The sequence below is a fragment of the Callorhinchus milii genome, unplaced genomic scaffold (genome assembly GCF_018977255.1).
Source record: "Callorhinchus milii isolate IMCB2004 unplaced genomic scaffold, IMCB_Cmil_1.0 Scaffold24, whole genome shotgun sequence".
Lineage (NCBI taxonomy): Eukaryota > Metazoa > Chordata > Chondrichthyes > Chimaeriformes > Callorhinchidae > Callorhinchus > Callorhinchus milii.
This window is the reverse complement of record NW_024704765.1, coordinates 4,233,818-4,255,980: the sequence shown is the minus strand read 5'-3', so window position 1 is coordinate 4,255,980 and position 22,163 is coordinate 4,233,818. Positions and strand designations below refer to the sequence as shown.

Here is a 22,163-nt window from a genome sequence, read left to right as displayed (position 1 = left end):
TCTAAACGGAGAAATATGTGACTCCATTGCTACAACTGAAAACAACTGCGTGTGCATCTGTCCTCTTGATATGTATGGATCCCAATGTGAAAATGGAAGGAATGAATCTTGCACTGTATTCCGTAAGTTAGATTTGGTGTTGCAAACTTTCAAGAGGATCTCAATGGCTTACATCGTTGTACAGGACCAGTTTTAGGTGAAACATTCGGCATGTTTCCTTACTCCACATGCCTCTATTTACCCCTTTATTCTGTTTAGCAGTAAGTAGGAATCTGGTTGTTAGTCCGATTGGCTAATCACTTTTCTGGGAGTAATAACCCCTTAAAAAAATAATGATTTGATCACTCATTCCACAACTGTTTCTTGGACACTGCTGTGCGTAATTGGCTGCTGTGTTTCACCCACAAAATACACAGTCAATTAATTTTACAGTATATTCTGTGAAGTGCTTTGAGATGTCTCGAAGACGCAATAAGACACTGTATAAAATGCAAGGATCATTATTATATAAGGAATTGTTCCATCCCACTAGCTCTCAAACATTCCAAAATATTTCTTCCACACATTTATCTCATCATCACCTAATTACCTCAAATCCTTTTAATTTCCAAGAAATTTTCCTTCATGAAATTATTTGCTGGAAAGTCTTTGTTTATCACCTTCTTTTTCTGTGATCTATAGACTCTGATCCGCCAGAGAGAAATGTAACATTGGTCCTGAGGATACACAGTGAGTGGGATGATAACCTGAATCAGAATTCATCTCAATACATCTCCCTCACTCAACTGCTGGTTCAAATAGTGAGTGAGAAACCTCTGAACTCCTGGATTAGATTCCAGTCTGTAACTCATTGTTTTGTGTCCAGAATTGTGTTTAAAATTCCAACTCCAATTTAGGGTGAGTTGTTTGGCTTTAAACTTGACTGAATTTCTCTTTGTTACAGCTGACTCCATTCTACAGAGCAGTTGCTCCACAATACTTTGTGGCAGTGGTGATTACAAGTCTAAGGTATGTTTTCAACAGATGGCCCCTTCAAACCTTTCCGCTCAGCCCGCTCCAGCCTGCTCCATTTCCCCCAACCCACCCGACCCACCATTGGCGGGAGAGCCTTCAGCCCTTCTTCCATCAACCTCTGGAATTCCATCCTCCAATCATTCCGCCTCGCCCCCTCCTTAGCCTCCTTCAAGTCCCGCCTCAAGACCCTCCTCTTCGACCATGCCATCGGCCACCCCCCCTTCTCCTCCCCTCCCTTCTCCCCCCCTCGACCCCAGCTTGGGTCTGAAATGCTGTAAACTGTCCAGCGCCTTGGACCGTCCTCCTGATGTGAAAGGCGCTATAAAAATGTAATCTTGTTGATGTTGGGTACTCCTGACACATTTGTAACACTATGCTTTGGGCAAAGTGATCACTGACACACAGATCATTAACCAAAACTTTATTTTTTTGGGTCAGCCGGGTGTCTGAAACATGCGGAAACCCATCACTATGTTTAAGAGTATCCAAACCAAACTGAGACTTCGATGCATCCCACCTACACATGGAAAGCCCAGAAATAGATTGTTGGAATGGAATGCACACTCTCTCCCTGGAGGGACGCATACTGCTTACCTAATTCCGGAAAGTATTTAGAGCAAGCCTTGGCAAGAGACAGGGCTTGGGGACATCAGATTTTGCTTTGGGGTAACTGCTGGAGTCTAACCAGCTAAAACCGCATAGTGTGCGATTGATATTGCTGTCTGGCAAGTTTTCCTCTGCTTGTCCAGCTAGGACCACCCTACCCTTTAGACCAAAACAACAAGAAAAGTGTTTACACACAGAGCTAGGAACTCATTATAAGGTTATGAAACCTCGAACCATGATTCCATGAAACCACTGCTGATTTACGACCTATGTTTAATATTTACGCCCTCCATTTTTCCTGATCCCAGTCCCACGCTCGGGTCCAAATCTCTAACTGCCCACCGCCTTGGGATGTCCTCTCAACGTGAAAAGCATTGTGTAAATGTAATTTGTTGTTGTTGAGTTGGAGACGGATACAGCACAGGGCATTTGCTAACTATTACCAAGCAATGGATGGTGAGAGGACTGAGCGGATCCCCTCACCTTTTAACCCAAATTCTGATTGTATTTTTTGCCAGGAGAGGAAGCATTCTTGCAGAGGCTACAGGTGTCTATCAGTATGCCAACAACCAAACACAGATTGACTATTTAAACCAGAAACTGCCTGTGGCATTGATGAATTTCATTAACACAACGGAGATTCTCAGTAACCTGTCTCGCAATGTTAGCAGCACGGTGACCCTGGATGACATTTCTATTCCATCTCCAATAATCAACAGTAAGTGCCTGACTCCTTGCTGAGGTCCCCAGTGTAATACCCAGGTGTTAGCCTAGGCAGTACTACTGCGAATGGTGGCCATAGCAGCTAATACAAGACCATTAGTTGGTTTAGATACCTTCCGCTCCTCTTTACCTTCCTTTTGCTGAAATCAGATTAGAAATGAAAATGAAATACCAAGTGCAATTCCTCCCTCCCCCCCACCACCCCTCATCTGGGATTGTGCGATATAAATTGTTATCAGTCTCTGTAAAGAGAAAGCTACCCTCACCTCGGTCCAAATCCGTTCATCCCCAACGAGAACATCAGTAGTAAGAAGCTGGAATGAGATAATAATAATAATCCTTGTATTTGATATGGCACCTTATCACATCATTGAGACGTCTCAAAGCCCTTCACCGAATATATTGTTAAGTGGAGTGACTGTGTATTTTATGGGCAAAACGCCCACAATATTGGTTTACTGACTCTCAGGACAACATTAACGCTTTGGTTTTAACGTGGCCTTTTCAGGAACTGCCCAGTTGAACCTGTCCTGTGTTGTTCCATTTCGTAACTACACAATCAATTGCAGTGATCGGGAAAGCTGCATCTGCGAGGGAACCTGTAAAAGGATCCCAGGTTTCTGCTCTTGGAACGGAGAATGCTTCAATCAAGTCAACGGCTCCATCTGCAGGTCAGTGTGTGAAATTAAATCACTGATCGTATGCACGTGCATAGGATCACAGAATCTTACAGCACAGAAGGAGGCAATTCGGCCCATCGTGCCTGTGCCAGATGTCGCAACAGATTTTCTAGTGTCAGCTAAATATATCTGTCAAGTGCAAAGAACAACAACAGCAAGATTACATTTGTATAGCGCCTTTCACGTCGGGAGGATGTCTCAAGGCGCTGGACAGAGTACAGCATTTCAGACCCGAGCTGGGGTCGGGGGGAGGGGGAGGGAGGGCAGGGGAAAGGGGGTGGCCAATGGCATGGTCGAAGAAGAGGGTCTTGAGGCAAAAAGTGAAAAGGGACATGATGACCGGGAGAGGCTGCCTGGTGAAGTCATCGGGAACTGTAAGCACAATCACCGTACGACCTCTCTCCATTGCACACTAACACCTCACGGCTGTGTGTTCAATATCGCTGGTGCTAATGAATGTTCCATTTGCCTAAAAAAAAGGCACTACGCTTAATAGTACTTATCTGTGAAGTACTTTCTAATAATAATCCTTGTATTCGAATATAGCGTCATCATGTGGTTGGCATGTCTCCAACCACTTTACAGGATTTTACTATAAATGTAGTGACTGTAATTCCTTCTTTCTCTCTCGCGCGCGCTCTCCTCTGATGCATATCCCAGACTAGTTATTGATCCTGGGATGTGACTTGTGTCACTAACTTGACCATTGCCTGTTTTTGTTGTAGCTGTTACCACAAACCCTTCCACAAGTTCACAGGCACACACTGTGAGACCCCGGTCAAGACCATTGGATTATACACGGTCTTGGGGGCGGTGCTGGCTGCCTGCCTGCTCCTTGTCATCATCATCATCATCATCATTATTGTTTACCGCAGACAAAGAACAAGGTAATGTGAAACTAGGGGAGAGGCAAAACACAGAGACAGAGAAAGAATGAAAACAAAGAATTTCACATCGGTATGGCGTCCCTAAGCGTTGGACAGTTAGGGATTTGGACTCGAGTTGCGGATTGGGATCAGGTGGGGTGGAGGGCAGGGAGGGTAGGGGTAGGAGGGTGGCTGAAGGCATGGTTGAAGAGGAGGGTCTCGAGACGTGCCTTGAAGTAGGCAAGGGAGGGAGCGAGGCCAAAGGATTTTGGAATGGAGTATCAAAGGGTGCAGGCAGATAGGCTGAAGACCCAATCACCAATAGTGGAGCAGGTCAGGCAGGGGACATAGAGCAGGCCGGAGCCAGCACATACCAACACACAACACACACATGAATTGGCCTGAATTATGTGATATCCTTAGACACTGGGGGAGCATCACATGGGAGGTGGGGGGAATTGTAGAAGGAACAGGCTCCTGGGCTGATTTGGGGGTTTGGCCAAGGGAAGGGTATCAGTTCTCTCGTTTCCAGTTGTGCTGAATCTAACACAGCTTCTCATCCATCCTTCCAGGTACCCAGAAAAAGGCGATCCATTGAGATGGTTCTCTATAGAGGAAGAATATTTCAGCTTTCCACAAACAGGTACCTACCTGCTCACTCCTATCTCAACTACACTCATCCTCCTTTGAGGTTTGTCTGCGTGTGTGTGTATGTATATGTATGAGTGGGCATTTATGTTGGTTAATGTGTGTAACTGATGTAGAACGGGTTTGCACAGGAATAAACTACTGTTGCCGTAGTGACTAACTGTTTGAAGGTGGGATTGCTGCCAACTTCACCACCTGTACCCGTCACTGGGCAACCTCAGCCTCTCCTCACTCACACTGACAGGCACACTGTGTCCCTCTCAGATCTGAACAAGGTCATCTCAACACCCAGCATCTCCCCTCTGGGGCGCACGGGTAAATACAACCTGGACACGAAGCTGAATGTGGAAAAGGACTTCACTCCAGGCATATGGAGACCCAACCTGGAGAAGGTAGACACCTCAGTGCAGGTAAACAGCCGAACACGTCCTGAACGCAAACACTGCACTCACCTCTACAGCTAACCTTCAAAAGGGAATTGGCTAGATGCTTGAAAAGAAAAAAAATTGCAAGGCTATGGGGAAGGAGTGAAACTAAATGGGTAGCTTTTTCAAAGATTCGATGGGCCGAATGGCCTCCTTCTGTGCTGGAGGATTCTATGATTCTAACTATCCAAATTCTGCCTCAACCATGGCAGGGATGGGTTTACACATTAACATCACTCACTGCCGCTGTAACACTAGCAACTGCGATTTTCTCTCCCGCCAGATACGAGCAAAGCGACCGGAGCTGGTCCTTCCTCTGAGCGACAAAGCGCGAGAGTAAAGGGAACGGGTCGCACAGCAGCACCCCCTCGCTGGCAGTTCGGATCAATTCCTGCTCTGTGTTACCGCAGATCTTTGACACCAATATACAGACATTCAAAAAAGGAAGCAAGAAAAAAAATGAAATCCTCTTCGGTTTCTTGCACCACGTTGCACAGTGACACAGTAAACTTCGGGGCAGAAACCACACCTTTGGAGAGGCAGCCGAGAAAAGCCTGTTGCCACTTTATATACGGTTATATATTGAGGACGATTTCCACGTTAACGCCAAGAGAACTTTGCACCTTATATTTGGTTGAAAACCTAGTTTGCCAAACAATTGTAAAGCAAATCATTTCCTGCTCAGTCCTTGCTCTGCCCTTGGGGGCAGATGGATCCACAGCAGAACTTTGCAGTTTGTGTGTGAGTTTAGGGAAGATCTTAGAATGATAATAATAATAATAATAATAATTCTTGCATTTGGTATAGTGCCTTGTCACATCGTTGTGACGTCTCAAAGCATTTTTAGCCACCAACCAAGGAAACGCTGGAACACTCTTCCTCTCCCATTCCTTTCCCATCTTCAGTTGGCGCCTGAACACCTCCCTATTTGACGGTGCCTATGGCCACCCCCCCCTCCCCCCAGCTTGGCATCATGCTCCACCACTGTCAAGAACTCTGGGATGTTACCCTGCGTGAGGGGTGCTATATAACTGCAAGTTGTTGTTGTCTCAAAGCGCTTCACAGAATATACAGCAAAATGTAGTGACTGTGTATTTTGTGAGCTTCTCCACATTCACTCTTCAAGTTTCCTTATTCCACATGCCTGATAATAATCCCTCAAGAAAAAAAATAATTTGGTCACTCAATCCACGGCTGTTTGTGGGACACTGCTGTGCGCAATTGGCTGCCGCGTTTCACCCACAAATATACAGTCAATTGACTTTACAGTATATCGCTTGAAGCGCTTTGAGAAGTCTAGAAGACGTGAAAAGCTCTATATCAAATGCAAGGATTATTCTCATCAAAGTCCAGTCCAGGAATGTTCAATAAATTGCAACTAGGAAGATAGCTTTTAATTTCATGGTAATATCTTTACACTGTACTCAAACAACCTTTGATCAAATTTCACAATATGTTTAAAGATACAAATTTGAATCATGTTCTGTAGAAATTACTTAGATGCACTGAAAACAAATAATTTATATATTTAATGTGTGCCGAGTGGGTTATAGTTAGATTTAAAGCTGAAACTATCGTAATTGCGTTTATACTTGATAAATACCATGCACTAAACTGCACCGTTTACACATAAATAAAATATATATTAGATAATACACCGTTTGTTTCTTCACGAATTGCCCAGTGCCTTGGGACGTCCTCCAGACGTGTAAAGCGCTGTATAAATGTAATTTGTTGTTGTTGCATTTACACGTGTGAATAGTGTGTCCACTTGCTCTGCTATTGGACACTGACAAAGGTACAGCACAGGCAGCGCTCCCAGGCGCTGTTTGGTGTGTGAGGCACTATATAAATACAAGTAATTGTAAGGACTTAAGTCCCACCCATCCCAGGATGAGTGAGGCTGAGAGTCAATACTGCAGCAAATGATGGCATTTTCAGGAGGGGTCATGGGACATGGGGACATGGGACAGCCCCCCATCTCCTGTAGGGAGAGGGCTCCCCGATGCGCTCACACTGACCTCGGCTAGTCACTGCTTTCACAGCTCTGTCTCGCTGTTGCAGTCTCAATTACATGCACAACTCACCAGCACAACGCATTGCCGATTGGCTGGCCTCTCGCCACCCAGCGACTGTTGCTAACAACTCCTTTGCTGAAACTTAACACAAAGCTATCGTGGCTGGAAACACTGCACATTGAAAACGGACTGGGAATTTTCCAGCTGGGAAAACCGACAAAGACAGGTAATTGAAGGTCATTTGCGGAGAAAAACAGGCTGGAGGCGAGTTTTACAACTGATATGATCTTAGTTCATTTGTAACAAGACTGACTGGCTGTTGGTGGTGGTGGTCACCATTGATGACTTTGTTTAGTGGCTGCTAACACCACGGGGACCGATCCAGGTTACAACGAAGACAATGTTAAAATGATTGCCATGGGTCTTCAGTGCCGATCCGGACTGTCAGTGGCAATGGGAGCTCCAGGTTTGGGACCAGATCAGGTTTTCCACATTCCAAAAAGATAATTTTTTATTTGTGTTTGCCCTGGCCGACAATCCTCCAAGTAACCTCCAGACAATGCTGGGGGCATATTGGCTTCCCTGCTTTTGCCTGCAAACACAGTTGATTTGATATATACAGTCGAAACGTCTCAAAGCACTTCACAGTGTTGTGTGACTTGTGTAGTGACTGTGTCATTGTTGCTGAATGTAATGCCCTATAAAAGGGTCCTTTAAGGCATTCGGATATCATAGGCGCCTCATCAAATGCAAAACAAAATGTAATGTCACATAAGTTTATTAAATTGCATTAATTCTGGAAAAGAAAAAATGCAGCATAAATTCTAATGTGATACTGTGCCTGGCGGCCTGCCCAAGTCTGAGTTGACTGGCTTTATTTTACAGAAACTGGAGGGATCAACATGCCTCGCGGGAGATCAGCCTCGAGCACACGATCCAACAGCAGTGATGTGGAGCTGGAGGGACTGGGTATAAACTACTCTGTGCTTGTGGATGGGTGGGGGTAGGAGATAGAATGAATTTGGGGATGGAAGATGCAGGCAGAAATGGGGTACTGATGAGAGGGTTGGGTGAGATGGGTTTGGGAATACTAATCTGGATTTAAATCCCTGTTAAACGAACACATTAACCTAAAACATGTATGTTCTACATGGTTGTGGAGAGTCAGCCGTTCCCCGCCCTCACAGGTGTCATTTGTCTCTCCACAGCTCAAAGTGAGCTGGAAAAGCTGCGTCACCAGTTCCGGATCATGGAGGGCGACCATCAGGCATACAGTGTAGAGTCCCAGGAGCTGATCAGGAAGCAGCTGTATGTATCCAGACTATGTTAAGTGGGAGCTTTACACTGTCTCTAATCCTGACCTGGGAGTGTGGACGGACAGTGTAGAGGGTCTCTACTGTGTCTCTAACCTGTGCTATCCCTGACCTGGGAGTGCTGGGTGGACTTGCTCTAAGTCTAACCTGTGCTGTATCTAACTTGGGTTTGTCAGGGCAGAAATTGAGAAACTGGAGAAAGATGATGAGGAGCTGACAGTGAATCTAAAGCTCTGTGTGAGCCAAACGAGGCAGAAGCAACACCAGGAGTACGTGAAAAAGATTCGGAGCAAGCTGGAATCCCAGGATAAGCTGAAGGAGCAGATAGACAGCGAGAGGCAGACCATTGTAGAGTTGGACCTGGAGGTAGCAATCCACTACAATACAAAATTACACTTGTAAAAATCTTTTCATGTCGGGAGGACCTCCCAAGTTGCTGGACCATCAGGGATTTGGACCCAACGGTGGGGGGGGGGTTGGGATCAAGGAGAGTGGAGGACAGGGAGGGTGGCCGAAGGCACGGTCGAAGAGCAGGGTCTTGAGATGTGCCTTGAAGGAGACAAGGGAGGGCAATTGCATGACCTCTAGACAGCTCATTCGTGCTGTTTGCACTCTCTCTCTTTCTCACACACTCCACATCAGCGCAGCCGCTGAGCTTTACAGCAGAAATTATTCACCCAAAAAATAAACAAAACTAATTTAAACCCCTTTTTTCTACAGATAAAAAAGTTGGAACAAAAACTTCTTGAACAGAAAATAGCATTGAGCAAATGTACGGAGAGTAAAGAGATTAACGCCCAAACGCAGAAAGATGTCAAGGTGATGGAGAACACACTGGACAGGGTGAGGATCAGCGAGAGCAGACCTTGGGTCTTGCTCTGACGCCCCTTTCACACACATGTTGTGCCAATGTTAAAGAAAGGATTCTAGTTTAATCGCACTCGACCAATTACTTTCATTTTAGTTTCAGAAGCAGCGATATTCCAGTTTAAAAAAAATCATAAAAAGTAAAGTGATGCATTTGAGTAGCAAATGCAAGTAGGGGAGAAAGCACCAGCAGATAGGATGGGGAGAAAGCAGGGAATGGGTTGAGAGAGCTCCAGTGGGGAAGCGAGCACCAGCAGGTGTGGGAATTCCCGTATATGACATTGAGCCACTGGTCCTTGCTGTTCACAGACTCTGACCAGGTTTAACACACAGCTGACCCAGAACGCCCTTCTTCGGGAGGAGATCCGGACAATGAGCATGGAGCGCTCACGCTTTCAGCATCTCTACCACAAACTAGAGAAGGTAAGTGCCGTTCCCATTCGCTCCTCCTCTGCCCTCTGAGAGAGAGTTTCTCTCAATATCTCTCTCCCAGGACCAATCGCTGCCAGGCATCAACCTCAGGCTGGGAGAAGGGATTGGGGAGGGAGGTAACCTTCCCCAGTATTCACATTCCCTTCCTCTTTAATAAGGAACTGCAAGAAACTCGGAAGGAAGTTGGTGCTGTGATTGACATGTCCACGGCAGCGTATGATGCCAGGTGAGCTGGTGGTGGGGTAGGAGTAGGGTTTGGGGATAGGGTGGGGGAGATGAGATGGGGAGGTGGGGTGGGTGTTGGGGTAAGGGTTTAGGGGAGCTGGACTGAGCTACGTCTCTGGCCCACTGAGCAGGGATGACGCGCAGACCAAGATGGTGCAGCTGAAGGAGAAGGCGGAGAAGGATCTTGTTCTACATGCAGCCGAGATGAAAGAGCTGCAGAGAGTCATTGACCACGACCGCAAGCTGAAGGAGTTCATGGCCATCAAAACCCAGGAGCGACCCTCGGAGGAGATACGCCCATACAGCACCCGCAAAAGGGGCAAGTACTCACCTCACTCTCTCCCCTGCCCCACACACGAGAAACACCCAGTCACATACCCAGCCACACACTCACACCCAGCCCCAGCCACACACTCACACCCAGCCCCAGCCACACACTCACACCCAGCCACACACTCACACCCAGCCACACACTCACACCCAGCCCCAGCCACACACTCACACCCAGCCCCAGCCACACACTCACACCCAGCCCCAGCCACACACTCACACCCAGCCACACACTCACACCCAGCCCCAGCCACACACTCACACCCAGCCCCAGCCACACACTCACACCCAGCCCCAGCCACACACTCACACCCAGCCCCAGCCACACACTCACACCCAGCCCCAGCCACACACTCACACCCAGCCCCAGCCACACACTCACACCCAGCCCCAGCCACACACTCACACCCAGCCCCAGCCACACACTCACACCCAGCCCCAGCCACACACTCACACCCAGCCCCAGCCACACACTCACACCCAGCCCCAGCCACACACTCACACCCAGCCCCAGCCACACACTCACACCCAGCCCCAGCCACACACTCACACCCAGCCCCAGCCACACACTCACACCCAGCCCCAGCCACACACTCACACCCAGCCCCAGCCCCAGCCCAAGACTCACAGCCAACTCCAGCCCCAGATCCACACCCAGCCCCAGCCCCACACTCATAGCCAGCCCCAGTCCCTCAAGTCTGTTCCACCATTGTGTTAGATCATGTCTGATCTGTATCTCAGCTCCATTTATCCATCTTTAAACCATATCCCTTGATACCCTGACCTAACAAATATCTATCCACCTCAGTCTTGAAACTCAACCCCAGCAACACACTCACATGCAGACTCTGCGCAGTTTTTAGTAGAGAAATGGAGAGCTACTTGGGGAAGCAGGAGGAAGAGGAAAAGGGGGGATTCCACCATGAATTGGTAAACTGTCTGCACAGCCTCACGGCTGAATGGCCTCCTCCTGTTCCTCAGGATGTGAGCATCATGTGAATTGTCTGCGCTCACTATCAGAGCACAGCCAAGGCATTTCCTGAGGAGTCCTGTAGCTCAGTTGAGGAGTCCTGTAGCTCAGTGGTTAGAACACTTGCCTCGCAAGAGACCTGGGTTCGATTCCCAGCAGAGCGACACTTTGGGCAAGTTTCCTTACTTTCTTTCCTTACTTTCCTTACTCCACATGCTTCATAATAATCCCTCAAGAAAAATATTTTTTTTGATAATTTTTTGATAATTTTTTTTTGATAATTTTTTTTCGTTCCATGACTGTTTGTGGAACGCTGCTGTGTGCAATTGGCTGCCAAGATTCTCCCACAAATATACAGTGAATTCACTTTACAGTATATTCTCTGAAGCGCTTTGAGACATCTAGAAGATGTGAAAAGCACGATACCAAATGCAAGTATTACTATTATATAACAGCAGCTGTTAAACCTCCTCCATCCCAGGCTCTTTGCTCCTCTGACTCTGCTCTAACTGGAAGAGTACTCCCTTCATCCAAAGCCTTTTTTGGCTGCCTTCAAATCCTCTGAAAACCTCTCTCCTTTCCCCCTCACACACCACCTTCCCCTTCATTGCTGTGATTTCCGCTGCCATTGTGATCACACTGTTACGCTTATCCCTGCCCCCAGGCTCAGCAATGGATCGTGAGTGTAGACGGACATTTACTCTTACCCGCACTATCTCATCCGAATGCACAGTAATCTGGGATCTCATCCACAGAGGACGAGGGATCGGCAAAAAGACAAAAGGAGACAAAGGAGGAACGAGCGGAGACCTTTGAGGCCGCCTTCCAGCAGATCCGAGCTGCGACGGGGGAGGAGGACCTGGAGGTGCTGGTCAACACCTTTATAGAAGGTCAGAATGTCTTCCATGGGAATAACTATCCAGAGAGGCAATACCTGTGTCAGGTAACATTCGGGATGTGTGGGAATCAACGTGGATGATTTTCACAAATCAAACAGTGACAAAATATTTGAGAGACCCCTCTACACCATCCACCCACAATTCTGGGATACAGACAGCTCAGGTTAGAGACAGAGTAAAGTTCCTCTTCACTGTCCATCCACACTCCCAGATCAGGGCTAGAGACAGAATGAAGTTCCCTCTTCACTGTCCATCCAAACTCCCAGGTCAGGATTAGAGAAAGCTCTCTCTACCCTGTCTGTCCACACTCCCCAGTCAATGACAGCATGGGTTAGAGACCGAGTAAAGCTCCCTCTACAATTAACCCATGTTCCTGTCTGTCGGTGTCAGTGACAACATCAGGCAGTCCGTCTTACACAAGAACAAAGTTACAAATGTTGGGAGTAAATGTTGAAGCCGGTCTGTCATGTGCTGATTCTCTCGCTCTGTCTCTCCCTCAGTTGAGGATCGGAACTTTGCCCTGTTCAGTTACATCAATGAGCAGAACACGGAGATTGAGAGAGTGCAGGAGGAGATTGCTGCTGTGAGTATGGAGAGTTTACTCGGGAGTTCTACCACTCTAACACCAAGGAGTTTGAACAGGCACTGACGTGCTGTGTGTCTCTGGCAGCTCCAAGCTGAGATTGCGGGCTTCAGGCAGCGTGAGCAGGAGCTGCAGTGGGAACAGCAGAGAGTGCGTCAGCAGATGGAGAGGCAGCAGCAGGAGGCCAGCAATCAGGCTGCGGGCTATGAGGAGAGAGTCAAGGCCGTCAACAAAATCCTGGAGCAGCTCAAGACCGGTAAATGAGTGCTCGGGCACAGGGAGCGCGTGCTGACAACTGAGCCAAACCTCCCTCTCCCCGTTTTCTCTTCCCAACTTGCCTCTACACTCGCGGTCCTCACTACCTCCGTGCAACCACGAGTCTGCAGTCAATACAACTTCTCTCCCCATGAAAAACTCTCTCTGTAACTGTACCTTTGATCTACAATCTTTAACCAACCCTCTCCTTCTGCTCTCAATGACTAAAGTTGTGAAGCTCTTCATAGCATTCATCCTCTGACCAGGGCACTCTATAGAGTACAAGTTGCTGCTTTTCAGATCCAGAATATGCTTCCATGTGCAACTGTAGCTCTGAATTCATGGTCTCCAGTCTCTCCCTGTTATAAACCTATTGGCTGCATGTAGAAGTTCATAGGAACATAGAGGAACAGGAGTAGGCCTTTCAGCCCCTCGAGCGTGTTCCGCCATTCTATAAGATCATGGCCGATCTGTACTTCAACTCCAATTATTCGCCCTTGCCCCATATCTCTTGATAATATAAATAATAATCCTTGCATTTGATATAGCACTTTATCACATCTTCTCAACGTCTCAAAGCGCTTCACAGAAAATACTGTGAAGCGAATTGGCAGTATATTTTGTGAGCAAACGCGGCAGCCAATTGCGCACAGCAGCGTCCCACAAACAATGGATTGATCCTCTGACCTAACAAATATCTATCCACCTCAGTCTTGAAAATGTGAATGGATCCAGCATCCACAGCCTTGGGGCACTGCCCTCTGGGTGAAAAAACTGCCTCCTGATTTCACTCCTAAATGTTTTGCGTTTTGCTCCACACACAGGGACGGAGTCGCTCTTCACTAAAATCGGCTGCAATCGCTCCATCCTGGACGATATGCTGGGATCGTCTTGTGGGATAACGGACACCACCATCATGCAGTACCTGGGCCTGATCGAGCAGCGCACCAATCAGCTGCTCTCCATCCAGTCCTACCTCACTTCCAAGGTAACCCGCCATTGTCATGCACCTCTGCATACAGCTGCCTCCAGAGTAATGTCAGCTCTTCTAGTTTCTGTCCTGTGACATGTTACACTGGGGAGTGTTGCTCAGCACGTGGGAAAGTGCAGGCCTGGGGGTGCAGTGAGATTGCAGTCCCCTGGCGTTGGGCGTTATGCCTGGCTCCAGCCTCCGCTCTAATCCAGGTTTGCAGTTGACGAGCGGGTGATTGCTTGGCCTCTGTAACCTCTGACTCTGGTTCTCAGGATTATGACCGACCGTACGACCCCCGGGAAGCAGCCGTGCTGCTGTTAGGGCAGAAGTTGGAGGGTGCGATGCAACCGCTCTACATTGAGCCTCCAACCACCGGGTTCGTACCTGATTTTATTTGTGGTGAGGGGGGTTGGGGGAGAGCAGAAAGCATATCCGGGTGGAGGTGGGGGTTATCCCAAGGGTGAGGCGGCAAGACAAGTGCAAATCTTTCTGTCTTTCCTCAGTCTTTCCCTCCATTTCCCCATTACCCTTCACGCCACTTCCCAGAGTTTCTAAGACAATAAGTGAGAACCCCGGCTGCCTATCGTGTCACCAGCTGTCTCGTGGCATCCCTTGCTGCAGGAAGGACCTGGGACCGGAAGCACGAGACCCAAACCATGTATTACTGCTACGCTCAATTCACATGGAGCCAAGGCATCTAGTTTAGGTGGGAGCGGTGGTGGTGGGGCGCGGGGGTGGGGGAGGGTGGGAAACGAATTCCAGAAAACATTGAACAACAATAACAAATTACATTTGTATAGTGCCTTTCCCGGCAGAAGGACGACCCAAGGAGCTGGTCAGTCAGAGATCTGAATCTTCACTTTATTTTTTTTAAAAAGTAACTTGTAAAATAAAATTCTTCCAGCAATAATGATGATGACAGTGAGTTGGAATCTCCGGGCACCGAGGAAGAAAGACCCCTGACACAGGCAGAACTGCGGGAGCGAATAATGAAAGGGGTAAGTTTTGTGGCCTTTGTGGAGCGGGATTCTAACTGGAATTTGGAAACTGGCTTTACGCAGTTTTTTGCTATATAAAGACCTGGCTTACCAAGTAAGGCTAAATTGAAAGATTTCCCCCAAATTCTGCTCCATCTTACTCCTAGTTTACCTCTAAATGGTCTTCAGGCTGAGAACGGGTGAAGTTTGGTCTTGTGATCTGGAAATCAATGAGCAGGTTGCAGTTCTCCTGTTTGAACACCTAGTGTTGCTGTAACCAATTTTGTTTGGTCAGCCGAGTGTCTGAATGGAACGCACGCTCTCTCCCTGGCGGGACAAATCCTGCTTACCTAATTTTGGAAAGTATTAGGTAAAGGTTGCCAAGAGCCAAGGCTTGTGTTGGGGTTACTGCTGGAATCTAATCAGCTAAAACTGCATAGCTTGCCATTGATATTTGCTGTCTGACAAGCTTATCCAGCTCGGGCCACCTTGCTCGTTCAGGCTTTGGCTTGCAGTGTTAACAGGAGCTGAGTGGGATGATTCCCTGTAACCACAGACTCCCATGAAAAGACTGACGCAGTGCAGGCCTGATACACGGGGCAATGTCTCATAGCACTTCACAGACCCTAAGCTGAACCTGAGCAAAGTGGGAAACAAGGTGACAGGAGGGAATAGAAGAGTGTTCTTGCCCTGCGACACCAGCGTTTAAACAAGTAGCAGCAAAGAATAAAAGATACAAAAGGCATTGAGTTTTAAAGTCCAGTGAAAGCAACATTTATTGTGAGAGCACTCATTAGCTCTCTCCTTGCTCTTCATGCAGGATTTTCACCACAGCCTGAAGGATGACAGGGGTAAAACATTCTCAGGATGTGGGGAAATGAAAAGGTGGCGGAAGCTGATTTGATAACAACTTTTAAGAGAGAAGTAGATAATTATTTGGGGAGGACAAGTTTGCAGGGCTATGGGGAGAGAGCATGGGAGTGGGATTGAATTAGGTAGCTCTTTTCAAAGAGCCGGTAGAGACACGATGGGCCGAATCGCCTCCTTCTGTGCTGTATAATTCCATGATTCTATGAAGATGTATCTGGGTTTTACTCAGACATAATAACCATTAACTATAATATAATAATCCTTGCATTTGATATAGCGCCTAATCAGGTCATCGAGACACCATCGAGCCTGACAACTATGATCAGAGCCCCGCTTATGGCGACACGAAGTGAGGGGGCCACAGAACGCCCTGGAACTGAGCCAGCAGAAGGAGGGGTGGGGGCAGGCAGGTGCACAAAAGTTAATGTCCTGTAATTCTCACAACTCTTCACTGTCTCAGGTGATCAGAAAAGAGGAGAAGGCGCTGAAGAAAGGTTTTCAGTCCTACCGCCCACAACTGAAGCACTGAGCGGCCTCGATCGTCGGGCGGGGATGGGGACCGTCGCTGGCTAATTTCTGGGTTTCACGCTCCACACACTGGGACCAGATCACATCTGTGCCCCTGGGGCAGCCTCCTGTCCACAGTAATGACACGTCCCTCTCCGCGATCGCTCAGCATCAAACACGAGCAAGTGATTTGCCAGGGTCTCCTCGGGGCCTGTCTGGATGGATCATTTCTCTGTGAAGCAGAGGGAGAAGGAAGGTCATATGGTGACTAGCTCCTTACAGCATACACACCCCCGCAGTCACCCAAAGTGGTTCCCCAATGCCTGACACTCGCTCCCCCCTGCACTGTGATCATTGTCACTTCAGTGCTTGCAATTTCAGAATAAAATCTTAAAGAATTTGCAATGAAACATTGTGTTGATTTATGACATTACTCCATGAAAACATTACATTCCATGTTTACATTCACCATATGTTACACAGAGCGTATGTACCGCCACAGCTGTGATGAACTAATCCATCAGGTAGTAGTCAGCCCCGCCGGGATCCCGGAGTCGTGTGTTTTGCAAAGCAGAATGATCCAGAGTGTGCTGTGTCTGTGTCAGGAAGTCAAACACCGTCACCTCATCCTAACCTTCACAGGACAGCTCCCTGGAACAACAACAACTTACATTACAAGAGAAAGAGAGAGCGTCTCATAGTATTTCACACAACCGACCGAAAGCCCGTTACATGTGGGTGGGGATGGGAGTGTGAGGAAATGGCTTGCAGAGCTTCAGTACCCCTCCTCTCAACCTGTGCATGGGAGGAACACACCAGTAAATTTCACCCTCCCAGGTTGTATCGATGACGTTGAGCACTCAAGAGCAAGTCACGACAGAACAAGCAGCGTCTTTGCTTCCCTCGTCATCGCAGTCCCTGCAATATAATGATCCGTGCAGTGTCTGTAATGCTAGGATGTCTCAGATTCTGGGCACTAAAGCTTCAGGGGAGCTGAAGACCCACTGAGGAGGAACGGGAAATGATTTCAAACTGTGCCACTAGATGGTGCCAGTTATGCTGTTAGCACCACCTGGTGGCAGGAGAGTACTACTGTGCGGACAGGCAAGTCTGCGCTGAGTTAATGATATATAATAATCCTTGCATTTGATACAGTGCCTTCTCACGTCTTCGAGACGTTTCAAAGCGCTTCACAGAATATACTGTAAAGTGAATTGACTGTATATTTTGTGGGTGAAACTCGGCAGCCAATTGCGCATAGCAATGTCCCACAAACAGTCATGGATTGAGTGACCAAATTATTATTATTTTTTTGAAGGAGTTATTACCCCCTGAAAAGCGATCCGCCAATCGACTAACAACCCGGTTCCTACTTACTTCTAGGTAAACAGAAGAGTGTGAAGTAAGGAAACTTGCCTAAGGTTTCGCCCTGCCCAGGAATTGAACCCAGGTCCTCTCACTTGCGAGGCAAATGCTCTAACCTCCGAGCTAGAGAACTGCACTTGGGCTGGGGAAGAGGACCAACAGCAGCCTGGTGCCCCTCTCACGGATCCCCGTTGGAACATGGGTGGATTTGGACGTCAGGTCAAACCTGTGAAGCCCCTGAGGTTCGAATCGCCTGAGGTCACCCACTGTCTGGGCTCACACAGAAATGACAGCAAGGCAGGGAGGAGAGGGAGTACGAGGTAAGAGAGGCAATGTGACACTCGCTCTGGCTGATCATCACTGAGCTCCAGCAGCTCTTTTCACTCTTCCTGGGTAATGCCATGGCAACAGAGTGGTTTTTAATCTGAATGTAATCTTATTCCAAGTTTTTTCTCCAGTTGCCATGGAGATAGTATTGACCTATTCCCTCGCCCCCACTTCCCCTATGCTTCCATTCCCCACCCCAATTCCAGGAAATCACTCTGACATGCGTTGATTACATAAAACAGTCAAATCTTTTCAAATCCTTTTCAGTGTACATCACTTTCACTCTGTGTGTGCATCTGTCTCTCTCACTCCGTGTGTGTGTCTGTGTGTGTCTCTGTCTCTCGCACTGTGTGTATGTGTGTCTGTCCTATGCAGTGTGCGTGTCTGTCTCTTGCTCTGTGTGTGTGTGTCTCTCTTGTTCTGTGTGTGTCTGTCTGTCTCTCTCACTCTTTGTGTGCGTTTCACTCCGTGTGTGTTTATATGTTTATCTTGTCTGTCTCCCTGCCTGGATGCATCACTCTCTCGCTCTCTGTCCCTCATACTCCCTCTGCGTCCTACTGTGTGTACGTCTCTCTGTCTCTCAAACAGTGAGCAATAAAGTGCTGGCTGGCAGTGAAGTCTGAACCTCCCAGTTTTGGAGCACAGACTGCCTGCCTCACTAATCCCCGACAGCGGATGATAGCATCGGAGCTCATTAATGCGCTAAATCCCTGCTTAGAAATGCACAGCTTTTACTCAACATTATTCCTCGGAAACAACAGCAACAGCTGGATTTACACAGCACCGCTCACCTCGGAGCACTTCTGGGTGCCTTTTACAAGGATGGTACAGATGGCCAAGCTAGGTGCTAAGTGGAGGAGGGGACACACAGTTAAAGAGGTTTCAGTATTAGGGTGGAGAGCAGCTGACAGCTCAGCCACCGATTGGGGGCAGGGACAGTAGGCCTGAGTTGGGGAGAATATCATTATATTATAGTGAGAAAAGCTCCCTATGCGCAATTAGCTGCCACATTTCGCCCACAAAAAAATAGTCAACTCACTTTACAGTATATTCTGTGAAGCGCTTTGAGACGTCTTGAAGATGTGATAAAGCGCTATATCAAATGCAAGGATTATTTATTATTATTATAAATGCTAAGCCAAGGTTCCTTCAGCCTGTTGAGAGGGATGGTAAAGGTCCTGTGGCACTACTGTAAAAAGTGGAATTTGTCATGCGGTGATTCACTTCATGGCTGTTTGTTGGTCATTGCTGTGTTCAAATGGGCTGTTGTGTTCACCTGGGAAATACACAGACCACCACATTTTACAGTATATCTTGTGAAGAGCTTTGAGATGTTCTCCTGAAATGAAAGGCGCTATACCAAGTGAAAGGATATTGTGCCTGCGTTAAGTCAGGCTTACTATGCAACAAGGTCACTGTGAGTTCAGGCTAAATTGATCCAGAGTGAATGTGATATGGCAGAGTTTACATCACTTCTCCTCCCCCTTCCTTCTCCCCACTCCCCTCCTCTCCCGCTTTGCCTCAGGGCTGTGTTTTCCTCCTAGTCTGTTTCCAATTACTTCAATCACAGCTTGGAGTTAGCATCAGGAAGGCAGGAACTCAACATTGTTGAGGATTAATAACTTGCACGCCAGGAATTGCTTTGTATGACCAGTCTTACTGCCACCCCTCCATTCTGTCTGCTTATCTATATATTTTGCTGTTTTAATACTCTCCAGTAATGCTGGGTGGTGTGTGGGTGTGGGGGGGGGGTGTCCATGAATGCCTTTCAGTACCTCCCCTCAATATAAATGTCACCTCCTAGTTTCTAATCTTATTCCTGAAATATTTCTGAATTTGGCTTCGAGTGTATGTCTGACTTCGAGTATCATTGCAGAGATTATCAGTGAGCAAACACACACAGTGGCTGTGCAGTGTGGACCTGGTATAAAAACCACACAATGGCCTTTTATCAAACGGCCAAAGCACTTCCCAGCAAAGTGTCGTTATCTGCAGTGAAGGGAGTTACAGGAAAGGCACCCAGACTCTCTGGGGTGAGAGCTGCCAGGCATTCCTCTCCGCACTGACCCACTGTGAAACAAGCTGTTCCTTCAAGCGCCACATCACACCAGAGCAGTGAGGCAGCAAACCTAAAGTGGTGCTCATTCCTCCATTAAAGCGCACTCTCAACTATAATCTCATTTCCCTGCTCTTTCCCCATTGTGTCGATTCTGGTGCTCAGTCCCCTGGAGCTCTCAATTCTAATCCCATTCCCTGTTCTCTCTCCCTATCGTGTCTGTGCTGGTGCTCACTCTCCCACTGGAGCTCTCAATTTTAATCCCATTTCCACCCACCATCGTGTCCGTTCTGGTGCTCACTCATTGGAGCTCTCTACTCTAATCCCATTCCCCTGCTCTTCCCCCCATCATGTCTGTACTGGAGCTCTCTACTTTAATCTCATTCGCTCCTCTCTACCCATCATGTCTGTGCTGGTGCTCACTCCCCCACTGGAGCTCTCTAGTCTAATCCCATTCCCTACTCTGCCGCCCCCACCCCCATCCTGTCCGTTCTAGTGCTCCCCCACTGAAACACTCTACTCTTAATCCCATTCCTTACTCTCTCCCCATTGTATCTGTGCTGGTGCTCGCTCCCCCACTGGTGGTCTCTACTCTCAACCCCATTCCCCTTCGTATCCTTTTATATATTTCCTCTTCAAAAATTGAGCACTGAGCCTGTAACTGCCTGTTTCTAAACAGGAACTGGGAGGTTTCCGGTCTTTCGATTCTCTTGGTCTAACGGACAAGTGTCCTGTGCTGATGAAAACTGAGGGACACTTACCACACAACAGGGGGAGGTTCTGCTTGTCACACACAACTCAGCACTGAGCAGCCTAACCACAGTTCTGCTGTCAGCAGCAAGTGGGTGGAGACTCAACTCAGCGAACAAACAACTCTCAAATCATCTTCCTGTAAATGGAAAAAGAAGTTTCAATCTCTAGTCAGCACTGGGGAGGAGAGATGCTGCGCTCACATTGGCCTCAATGACTCTGGGTTGGGAAGCGGGAGAAAACAGACCTGGTTCCTGCTCTCGATCAATATCAAGTTAACCCCCACTCCCGGGCTGGACGGTTTGTGTGGATGAGAACAGGATGAGGCTAACTGATATGCCCTCCCCACCTCCTGTTGAATACCCTTCAGATACTCTATCTGGGCTAAAACACAAACAGGCAATGGACCCTGTTACTGGAGTGTACCCAGAGCAGAGGAGGGGAAAAGCCACAGAAATAAAAGGGAACAGGCAGGCTCAACTATGGCTTGAGCCACACACCAGGCTAAACGCTTGAAGATCACATAAACGTTGTTTATGTTACTTATGGTTTCAGATCTTCATCTCCGCAAAGGACGTGCACAGGGCGGATCCTGGCTGGAAGCCAAGCACAATACTGGGAGTGGAGCATGATGTCTCCAAACCTAGCCCAGCCCCAGCCCGCCTGTGATCTTCAAACTTCCATTCCACACTACAGCAGATAGCGAGAGAATGAGTGAGAGAGCGAAATAGAGGAAAAATAACAAATGGAAAAAGTGATAGGGAGTGGAATGGAGGGAGAAAGGCACAGAGACACACACCTGCCAACTGGAAGCATCAGATGGGCACTGAGCTTTGCTAATTTATAAAGGGAAAGTTCCAGCCTTGATTATAACAGGTGTCTTCTCAGGACAGTCAGGTTTGCCCTGAACTCACAAGCAGGAAGCTCTCTCATCCCTTCCCCCAGTACAGACTCTCAGTCTCTCTCCACTAATCTCACTAATGAGGCTGTGAACAGCGCGCCCAGGGCTGGGGGATGGAGCATGTACAGGGCTCAGCCCTCATTTCCTTCCTGATTTCTGAATAACTCAGACAACAAGGGGGCATAATGCAGGCCAGATACTCAATCTTGGATCTATTATGTCCCATGTGTAAACCATGTGCAAATGCTTGTGTTCTGAGGGAATTATGGGTGCCCTTAACAGAGGTGTAATTAACAAGCAATCGAAAAAGAACAAGTTGTTCGGGAATCCTGACAGCCAGGTGTTGAAGAAGCAACCTGAGACGGCCTCTCTCCGTGTCCGGGGCTGCTCTGTGCACACTGAAAGCTCTTTACCGCTGGCTGGGTACTCCAGGCTCTATGCAGTACTCTGCGTGCCCAGCGGGTTGTGCTGTGCCCTAGGTTTGCAGGCATCAGTCAACGTCTGTGGAGGATCTCCTTCGAGTTGCAGGGACGCACTGTAACCAAACAATACTACAGGCACAGACACAAACAACCACAGAGCC

The 22,163-nt window shown here is 47.9% G+C and overlaps 3 protein-coding genes across 8 annotated transcripts in view; 2 read left to right on the top strand and 1 right to left on the bottom strand.

Annotated features, from left to right (window-relative positions):
- The first annotated feature begins 23 nt into the window (after positions 1 to 23).
- On the top strand, positions 24 to 5,711 carry LOC103181411 (mucin-3A). Its single transcript, XM_007897869.2, has 9 exons — positions 24 to 122; positions 682 to 800; positions 944 to 1,008; positions 2,139 to 2,338; positions 2,852 to 3,014; positions 3,749 to 3,910; positions 4,462 to 4,532; positions 4,802 to 4,947; positions 5,246 to 5,711. Exons 1-9 carry the CDS (start codon positions 71 to 73, stop codon positions 5,300 to 5,302), a joined length of 1,035 nt encoding a protein of 344 aa, XP_007896060.2. The 5' UTR covers positions 24 to 70; the 3' UTR covers positions 5,303 to 5,711.
- A 1,280-nt stretch (positions 5,712 to 6,991) lies between these two features.
- odad1 (outer dynein arm docking complex subunit 1) lies at positions 6,992 to 16,203 on the top strand. The gene is made up of 15 exons (XM_042343787.1): positions 6,992 to 7,206; positions 7,866 to 7,949; positions 8,189 to 8,288; positions 8,470 to 8,659; positions 9,014 to 9,136; positions 9,470 to 9,583; positions 9,751 to 9,818; positions 9,949 to 10,136; positions 11,873 to 12,007; positions 12,517 to 12,599; positions 12,687 to 12,855; positions 13,679 to 13,842; positions 14,100 to 14,203; positions 14,732 to 14,825; positions 16,135 to 16,203. Exons 2-15 carry the CDS (start codon positions 7,883 to 7,885, stop codon positions 16,201 to 16,203), a joined length of 1,668 nt encoding a protein of 555 aa, XP_042199721.1. The 5' UTR covers positions 6,992 to 7,206; positions 7,866 to 7,882.
- The window catches only part of zgc:154075 (uncharacterized protein LOC556929 homolog), a 28,256-nt gene continuing 21,652 nt past the window's right edge, over positions 15,560 to 22,163 (bottom strand). For 5 of the 6 annotated variants that reach the window (XM_042343525.1, XM_042343524.1, XM_042343520.1 and 2 more), the window contains 3 exons: positions 20,691 to 20,818; positions 16,676 to 16,832; positions 15,560 to 16,413 (listed from right to left, as the gene is read on the bottom strand). The gene's annotated coding sequence lies outside the window, so the exon portion shown is untranslated. The remainder of the gene's footprint in view (positions 16,414 to 16,675; positions 16,833 to 20,690; positions 20,819 to 22,163) is intronic. The other variant, XM_042343521.1, reaches the window with a different exon arrangement.

Excerpts from the sequence above, each read along its gene's own strand:
- LOC103181411 (XM_007897869.2), top strand. The coding sequence starts at position 71 with ATGTATGGATCCCAATGTGAAAATGGAAGGAATGAATCTTGCACTGTA. Across the intron at positions 801-943 it reads CTCAACTGCTGGTTCAAATA|CTGACTCCATTCTACAGAGC; the intron begins GTGAGTGAGAAA and ends TCTTTGTTACAG. Across the intron at positions 4,948-5,245 it reads AGGTAGACACCTCAGTGCAG|ATACGAGCAAAGCGACCGGA; the intron begins GTAAACAGCCGA and ends CTCTCCCGCCAG.
- odad1 (XM_042343787.1), top strand. The coding sequence starts at position 7,883 with ATGCCTCGCGGGAGATCAGCCTCGAGCACACGATCCAACAGCAGTGAT. Across the intron at positions 12,600-12,686 it reads TGCAGGAGGAGATTGCTGCT|CTCCAAGCTGAGATTGCGGG; the intron begins GTGAGTATGGAG and ends TGTCTCTGGCAG. Across the intron at positions 14,204-14,731 it reads ATTGAGCCTCCAACCACCGG|CAATAATGATGATGACAGTG; the intron begins GTTCGTACCTGA and ends AAATTCTTCCAG.